Source organism: Poeciliopsis prolifica, unplaced genomic scaffold (assembly GCF_027474105.1).
Source record: "Poeciliopsis prolifica strain line A6 unplaced genomic scaffold, Auburn_PproV2 SCAFFOLD017, whole genome shotgun sequence".
In the NCBI taxonomy this organism is placed as follows: Eukaryota; Metazoa; Chordata; class Actinopteri; order Cyprinodontiformes; family Poeciliidae; genus Poeciliopsis; species Poeciliopsis prolifica.
In genome coordinates this window covers 8,834,709-8,843,587 of record NW_026562392.1, presented here as the reverse complement: position 1 = coordinate 8,843,587, position 8,879 = coordinate 8,834,709, and the positions used below count along the sequence as shown (strand labels likewise).

Here is an 8,879-nt window from a genome sequence, read left to right as displayed (position 1 = left end):
AGGGAAAATGTTGTTCTTTATTCTAATCATCGCTTAAAAATTTCTATTTGCTTGTCCCCTGATTCTGTGAAAATGGTGGTGGTGGGGTTTCCATGAGGAGAATAAATGTGGTAATCAGTTGTTATAGTTGTATGCTCTTCCTACAGCAGGTCACAATTTTCTGCCATGCAGCCCGCTATAATTGCCCTGTTTGTGAGCAAGGCCTGATTATTTTCTGTCCGAGAGAAATATCTGAATTAAAAACTTCAGCAGATGCAGTTGCTCACATATTCCTTGTAATACAGTAACAACTACGAGATAACATTAAAAAATGGACAATGGTGCAGTTTAGGAGCATGTAGGATTATTATCTCTGTTTTAGCCAATCAGATTTGGAGCAAAGAAATATGGACAGTGAATAAGCATGGCATGCTATTATCACAAATTTTATTGTTTCCTTGCACAGTGACTAATATCCTTTCCAACCTCTCCACCTCATCACAGTCTTTCTCTCTAATGAGCTGTGGTATGCTATCAGTCATTACAGGAAGCCAGATTATCCAAATGGCATTCTGCACACGTTCACAGAGAACTTCCTGAAGGTGACCTTTCCGCGTCGCCATAGAAACCCCCTCTCTGTGCATGGAGTAGCTCAGCTTGTTCACAGAGTGAGACACTGAAGGAGAGTGATAGCAGAACCTTTTCTGCAAAGGAAAGCGCATTGATCTGGAGAGATGTAACAATGTAGGGACATGTGTAGTGATGCTGGCAAATAATCCTTTCATCTGTAATCATTTTGTCCACAACATGTGGTTTTAGACAGGAAATGTTTATGTTTTGAATTCAATGAAAATGTTAAAATAAGGAGAATGACATGAGCATTGTGGGTTCATTGTGTGCATCAATTTTAAACAAGCTTGTGATGCAAATGCTTATGTATGTCAATAATGTAAACCTTGGTGAAAGTATTTTCTCACAATTTAACCGCTTTCATTATGTATTTTCATGAAGTGTGACTTCAGCCCATCCTACGTACAGCTAAAAAATAATATGCACCTTCAAACAGTGCAACAGTGGTCATTCGCTTCTCACCATTGAGATAACATGATACAAGTCACATTGATTTGGTTATTGCTTCATTTGTATATAGGGAAATATTGCAAAGTTTGTTGAAATGCCTTGTTGCTGAAATGTGCTATGCAAATAAAATTTGATTTGATTTGAATGGAACATTTTCTGTTTTTCTGTAAACCATGTTAAATTATCAACTTATTCTGTCTGGTATTTTGAAAAGATCATAGTGTGTGAATTCATTTGATATTACTCACAATGACAGAATAGCTCATTTAAACTTTTGTGTCTATTAAATGCTTTGTTTTGTCCCCCAAACCTCTGAAACACTAGTGCCACTGTCACCATGAGTTTTATTTATTTATTTTTAAGCAGTAGGGCCTGAACCTGTTTGTGTTTGCAATGAAAATAGTGCACAGTGGGATTTCATCAGAAAAGTGGGAATCTCTTATGTAGGCCTATGAGACGGCATTTACTTTGCAACACCACAATGTACGACATCAATCGCTTTTCACTGTTCCATCTGGGATTTTTCCGATTGAAATGGATTCTTCCAGTAGAAGAGAAGAAATTTTGAACAGTGACGTTGATTTCCTGCACTGTTTTAAATTTGCATCTGCAATGTCAGTGGTGGAAGTGAACAAAGTCATTCAGTCCATGTTGGCCACAAGAGCAGTCATCTCTTTCTGCTCAGCACTTCTCTCTTTACGGTGGAGGATGGTTGTTTACAGCACGGACAATTTCCGGTAAACTTCATAGCATCAAACTGCCGCATTACATATGTCACGGGCAAATGTTAGCGATTGGGTAACCTTTAAAGCACAGGTGTCAAAGTGGAGGGCCATTGCTCTGTAACTTAAATGTGCCTCTCCTGCACCACACCTGAATAGAATAATTAGGTCATCAACAAGGCTTTGGAGATATTATCTACACAAGAAGGAGGTAAATAAGTCATTTCATTCCAGTGTTTTGTACCTGTGGCACATCTAAACACTTCAGGACACTGGCCCTAGAGGCCTGGAGTTTGACACCCCTGGTTTAAAACTTCAACAGAATCCATGCCTCCAGAAAGAAATCTCTTCTCAAAAACTAATGATGTCTAGACCTGGGGTGCTCAAGTCCAGTCCTTGAGAGCTACCATCCTGCAACTTTCAGATGCATCCCTGCTCCAACACACCTGAATCAAATGAATGGCTCGTTACCAGGCCTGTTTAGAGCTGATCCCAGTCTCTTGGAGTAAGGAAGTTGCAGGATGGTAGCTGTCAAGAACTGGACTTGAGCAGCCCTGGTCTCGATACTCAAAAAGAAATGCCCAGTAGAGAGGTAATTTCTGAATGTCTAGTGGTACCCACCGAATATTAAAAAATAAAATAAAATAGTGTCTGTCTGTCTAGATATCTATCTATCCATTCATAAAACTATCTTCCTTTCCTCCCAACCCTCCCGCCTAGTTATTTATACTCACCGATGAATCATATGTTGTCATGGAGGTTACGCCTGCGCAGTAGACAACGTGAAAATCTGAATCATCGACGGCAAGCAAGGGAGGGAGAGAAGGGGGGTAACGTAGAGTGATGGGACCCGACTGAGGAAACAGCAGCGAGCGATCACTCTCTGAGCTGGTAATGAAAGGTACATTTATTGTCGTTGTTTTTCTTTTATGGTCTAGTTTTGTATTCATGGAAGTGTAAACACAGAGGTGGATAACTGAATCTTTGGAGTCGGAGTCAAAGGTGCCGTCCGCGATGTGCGCGTCATAAAGGTTAGCGGCTTTACTTTGGACAAAATTGCAGAGCAAGCGCTGCTTCGAAATGTGTGTTGATTCGTGCTGTTTGTCCTCGAAGGGTTGCGAATGTTTTGGCCTGCAATCAAGTGAACTAAAACTTCAATTTAAAAGGTCTAATTGATTGCTTAAAAAAAAAAAGAGATTCGATTCCCGGTCGGACTTACTTCGATGCAAAGTTCACGTTTTGTAAGTTGAATTGGAAAAAAAAAAAAAAAACGTGCTGTGTGTCTGTTTTCAGTCTGGCGTCACACATTACGTCTGTATGTTTCCCTGCTGCTGCTGAGGGGAGCTTGACGATAATGGCGTTCAGCACCACAGACAGCTCCAGGCTGAGTGGCTCACACAGCTTGTTGAACGCAAGGATACCACAGCTGCTCGGAATAGGCGTCTTCACGTAGTTGTCACATTATTGTTTACGATTCTTTTGGTGTGTTTTAGCACTTATTCCTTTCTTGGTCTGGAGTTTTCTTCTTTCTTCCATTTTTTTTTTTTGCAACTGTAGTTTTTGGTACGTTTTGTACCTTAACTTCTTCAGTAAGAAGCGTGTCAAAGTACGACCCCCCCCACCCCCTAAAAAAAAAAAAAAAAAAAAAAAACTTGATAATGTTTCCAATCCCGCATTTTCATTTAAAGTGCAGCTTTAAAATGACTGAAAGAAAATCAAAATAAATGCTGCTCTCTATCATTACGTCCTGATGCTTCACACCCATTTTAACACCTATTTTAACTATTTCCACCCCTGTTAGGATGAACAGAATATAGGTTAAACAGTATTATAATCAACATATGGTCTTCCTATGGTTATGGTCTTTCTTCACAGCTAACAGTGGAACTTATGACAAATGTCCACATTTACATTGTTAGTTTATGGACATCAGGTTTTCAACATTTAGAATTCAATCTTAACTTTCACCATCTGTTAGAGTTCTTACAATAATCAGAAAAATAATGTCTATACCAAAGATGCTTTTGTTGGCCCTGTTTCAGGCTTCATTTGAGAAAATGAGAAATTTCTGTTTATTGATCGCTGCCTATCATTGCTGGACTGCTCCGTCAGTTTTATCAGTGTCCTAAAGAATGCAATGCCGTTAATATTTTGTTTTTGCTGCATCAGAATATAAATAAGAAGTATTCTGTATGATGACACTTAACTTTTTTTTTTTTTTTTTTTGAGAGCCAATACCAAAAGTAACTCTTTGTGTGCAGTTGAAGCACTACTGGACATAAAGGCAAAGATGTCCTAGTTTGTTTCACAAAGTCACACAGTGATCTCAGTGGACTGGGGCACATTGTATCAGATGGCTCCAGTATGTTACATAACTTGGTGGCATTTACGCTCAAATGTATGTTCATGCATAACTGAACCCTATCCGATCTGTCTTCGGACAGGGTTCGGTCTATTGGAATTATGGCTGAAAGGCTTCATGCCATGTCTGTCCGTGTCCATTCTGCAGACAGGTGTGAAGGATGACGTCGTGCTCAGAGATCTGTGGGTCGGAATACAGCGAGCAGGTTCAATCTGGCAGAAACTGCCAACAGTACGGAGTCCGCTCCTACCTCCACCAGGTAACTGAATAGAAAAAAAAAAAAAAAAAAACATGAAATCCTATCCCAATATCAAAAAAAATAATAATAATAACTTCAACATAAAATCTGCAACAGAGCTAGAATCATCTGAATGTAATGTGGGCTTCAGTTTCTATTCTTTAACAGCACAGAAGAAAATAAACTCTGTTTCCTTTCAGTTCTATGAGGAGTGCACAGGTTCTATCTGGGAACGTGATGAAGATTTTCAGATTCAGAGATCGCCAAGCAGGTGGAGCTCTTTACTCTGGAAGGTGAGATGAGCTTTTGGCTCGAGCAAAGAAATCCACAGCTTGTGTCATGTAATGTTTCTTGAATTAAAAAAGTAATTTCATTGGGCATCATTAACTGACTTCGCTCCCACCTTGCAGGTCTGTCTCACGTTTGGAACACTGATCCTTGTTACAGGTCTTATTGTTGTTTTGGTGGGTTACGCAACACCGACCATGACTGAAGCATTTGGTGAAGATGATCTCCTCTTTGTTGACAGGTATAAAACCAGTTCCAAGATGTATCACGGAGAAGAAAACGGATTATTTGTTAATACCAAATAAACAGATTAGGGTTTCATTAACATTAATGCTCAGAGGACCTCTCAATAGTCAAAGACCCAAAATGACCAATAATGACAGAATTCATTTAATTAAGTTGGCAAAAGATACGACAATCTCCATCCACAACTGTGAACATGTTTGTTTGGTTTTTTTACAGATTTTATTAATATTTTTTGCCCTTCATTTTGTTTTTTGGATCATGTGTAAATCTCAATAGCTCAGTGATTTGGTGTGATGACAGTTTTTTGTAAAGATATACTTTATTCAACAGACTCATGGTCCACAAGTTACACAACAACACAACATACAAAACAAGAGAAAATAAAAATAAAATATATATTTTTTGTTTTTCACGCTCTTTGAGTTTCTGGGAGAAACTTTATCAAGCTTCTTTAATATTGTACAAGTCCCCTCAAACACAACTTTATCATTAATTTCTAAAGGACTTTCTGTCTTTACATATACAGCTACAAAAATCCCTCCAGTAAATGTGGATCTGGGCAATGCTTGCATAGGGAGAGTTTTACGGAGATGCTAACATTGGTTTGCTTCATCTCTGTTTTATATGCTTCGTTAAATTGTTCTGTGACATGCTTCCTTTGCAGATCTAATTAATCATGCATGTACCTCACTTACAGAAAGATTCATTAAATGAATGCTTTGCTTTTTATCATCATACATCTTAATGAGAAGTATCATAGCAGCTCGCTGCACAGCTCAGGACTCTCCTGGTCTGTTAGTTGAGTCCCAGCTGAGCTTGCCCTACAAATACAATGTGGGTTGGGACTAGATTGACTTTGCATTCAACTTATTTTTTACTTTACACTTTACACAGTATGAGATACCAATAAAGCAGGCTACAAACTTAACTCAGTTTAGGATTTTCCCATCTAAATTGATCTTTAATCTGGTTTGGTTTTTGCATTTCACATTTGTTGGTACAGTGTGCAAAAATGGACATATTATACTCAATAATTGACGGTAAAAACTTGTTTTGCAACAGCTACGCTGTCCGTTTCAACCGTGCACTGGATGTCTGCAAACTGACCGGTGCGGTGCTGTTCTGTGTGGGCGGCACCTCCATGGCTGTGGGTATTCTGCTGTCTGCCTTTGCCAAAAGCTACTCCAAAGACGAACTGTACCTGCAGCACAAATTTAAGGAGCGGTTAGCAGATCTCCATGCTACAGTTGGTAAGCTGGCTCATCTGATGAAAGGATTGATGAATATGACATTTTTCAAGTCATTGAACATGAATAAAACTGTTTGTGTCACAGGTCCATCAATAATGAGAGCACCAACTCCTGGGGAGGGGAAGGTGCCTGTAACGCTCTCCAAAGTTCAGAACATACAACCTGTGGCCACGAAAGGCGAGACCTGATCTGCGCCCCAATAAAGAAAGACACAAAGTGAAATAGGACTAAAATGGAATGTGTATGATTGAGGGCACATGTGAGTGTTCATCTTAATTAACAGTTTATCTTTAAAAAGAAAAAAAAGGCCAGCTTAAGCGGCTGCTAGGTCTTTTCTTTTTGGTTGTCATTTTTAATAGCTTCATTGACACAACTGACTACTGTATGATGTCATCATTCAATCCATTGCGATAAAAACTCACTGAGCAGTGACAAGGCTTTGCAGGAAAAGAATCTGAGGAGGAAATTAAAAAGCAGGATTCAGTCAAGAAGAACATAGAATTGTTTTTGACAGCGATAAACATCTTTGTAAATGACAGAAGATGTTAATGAGAAAGAGGAGCTGAATAGAGCAGCTCAGTTATTCCGATGCGCATCATGAAAAAGCTAAAATTGATTTTGAACATGGTAATTACTGTGACGCTATTTTAGACCGCGAGTGCTACTTTTTGGTGCTATTTGTCAACAAGCCAGAGATATGCCATTTTAGACCGCCAGAGAAAAAGTGCAAATATAATTTTTGGCAAAAAAGACCCATTGTGAAAGAATTCGCAGGCAAAACATTGACATTTTCTTATTGCTTGTTACTCCTCTAACCTTGTTTCTTCAATAAGCCTTCTGACAGGATCAATAGACTGAGCTTAGATGCAGAGAAACAATCTATATCACACAAACACAAAAACACAACGAACAGAATGCTTCCAGTCTCATTTCTTAAAAATATGAACTGTTGATCCGTCCCTCCCCTCTAACCTCCCTTTCTTTATTACTATTTGAAATGTAAGCATATAAAAACATGTATCCATGAAAGTCATAACCCATTTTACATCGTTTTGCCTCTATCTGTCCAGTTTAGTTCTATTTTTAAAGACTAAAAATAAAACAAGTACTTGCAGTGAGACAAACACAACAAACAGGTTGCATAACAGACAGATAGCTCACAGGGACATAATAATCTTGCTGATGAGCAACAACATCACATTTGACAGCTATAATGGAAGACCGGCTGTGATTCATAGATGCCCAATAACATTGTCACTTACAAAAATTGAAATTATACTGTCACGTCCAGCTGAACCTGATCACATACGATGCAAGAAAAGTAACATATTATTTAATTAGGATGGATTTTAATCTATTTGCTGTATATGAGACTTAATGTTATGAGTGTTTTTGTTTTTATTAGGTCATTCAGGTTAGTCTTTCATGCCTGACTGGGTTTTATAAGCACAGTTTGTGCAAATTAACTTTTTTCTTTGCTGCTTACAACCTTGGGTCAATGTAAATATATTCCCAAATTGTGATCCTCCCCTTTTTAAGTCGTTTCTGTTATTGTTGCGGTTACTGTTTTGGTTTGATTTATTGAATTACAGAGGAAATGACTAATAGGGCAGATTGTTTGCACTGCACCTCATCAGAACAATGCCAGAAGAGAACATCGTATCAAGCTCATTTACACTGTCAGGCTGCGAAATAAATGCAGCAGCACTTCCGGGTATTATCAGCATCAAATGATCAACTTCTTTGTTGGTCACATATATTCATGTAAATTGACCTCTGATGATCATTTATACAACCTGGGGTCTTTCTACAAAGTGCAACAAAATTAATTTTAAACTATTTGGTTCAAATCATACATGTTGGTATTAATAAAATATATGTAGCACATTCATGAGGCTTAACACAGAGCAGAATCAGAGCTGTTAAAGAAAATGTGGTATGAAACCTCCAGTATGGTCAAAATCTTAGTAACTGATCAGTGATTGTGCTGATTATGAACTGCTGTACTGTTGTATTAAAAAACACAATTTTTTATTTTTTTATTTATTTATTTTTATTTTATTCTGAACTTTTTACTTCTATCTGACTTGCTCTATTCTTATGCGTCTATATAGATGTAAGAGTCCCTCATCCCAGTCAGTAATAAAAGTGTCATCTTTTGGATTGAAACAAGATATATCACTGTATCTACAGTATGCTTCTTTTTCAAAGGACACAATAAAAATCACATGGTCGCAGCTCATATAAAGTGTGATTTGATGTTCTGCTTTGCAACTGCAAGTGTCTCACTAAACAAGAATATCCTCAAAAAGGTTGTTTATTTCAGTTGTTACATTTTTTAAAAAGTTATGCAAATTTATTGTACGCAGATTGAAACACATCAGAGCCTTTTCACTCAGAGCTGTGTCCTAGAATGTTAACACAAAGTTGAGTGGAAGGCAAAAAGTGGAAGCAAAGGTGGCTAAGCAACAGTGATCAATGCAGTGTTTGGAGGATTATAAACAAAGGCCATTCAAGAGTGCTGGACAATTTTTCAAACCATGTCAAAATAAACAGCTTAATCCAGCATATGCCCTACAGCTGTCATATTCTTGAAAGAAGAACTAAAAAAGGGCTTCAGGTGAGAATGTGTTATGGCGAATACTCAAACTTTATACTTTGGCAAGTTAAATGGCACCCATATACCTCTAAGTTGGGATGTACAATAATAATAA

The 8,879-nt window shown here is 38.0% G+C and overlaps 1 protein-coding gene across 4 annotated transcripts; it reads left to right on the top strand.

Moving 5' to 3' along the window:
* The first annotated feature begins 2,589 nt into the window (after positions 1-2,589).
* nrsn1 (neurensin 1) lies at positions 2,590-8,879 on the top strand. 4 transcript variants are annotated; one of them, XM_055042348.1, is made up of 6 exons: positions 2,590-2,682; positions 4,291-4,402; positions 4,582-4,674; positions 4,792-4,910; positions 5,978-6,165; positions 6,250-8,879. In XM_055042348.1, exons 2-6 carry the CDS (start codon positions 4,304-4,306, stop codon positions 6,351-6,353), a joined length of 603 nt encoding a protein of 200 aa, XP_054898323.1. In that variant the 5' UTR covers positions 2,590-2,682; positions 4,291-4,303; the 3' UTR covers positions 6,354-8,879. The 4 variants fall into 4 exon arrangements, with proteins under 4 accessions (XP_054898323.1, XP_054898324.1, XP_054898325.1 ...); XM_055042349.1 differs by having other exon boundaries at positions 4,226-4,402; XM_055042350.1 differs by having other exon boundaries at positions 2,616-2,672.

What these genes read in the sequence shown, in the direction of transcription:
- nrsn1 (XM_055042348.1), top strand. Translation starts at nt 4,304, where the DNA reads ATGACGTCGTGCTCAGAGATCTGTGGGTCGGAATACAGCGAGCAGGTT. An exon ending in GGAGCTCTTTACTCTGGAAG is followed by an intron (nt 4,675 to 4,791) that starts GTGAGATGAGCT and finishes CCCACCTTGCAG; the next exon opens with GTCTGTCTCACGTTTGGAAC. An exon ending in AGATCTCCATGCTACAGTTG is followed by an intron (nt 6,166 to 6,249) that starts GTAAGCTGGCTC and finishes TTTGTGTCACAG; the next exon opens with GTCCATCAATAATGAGAGCA.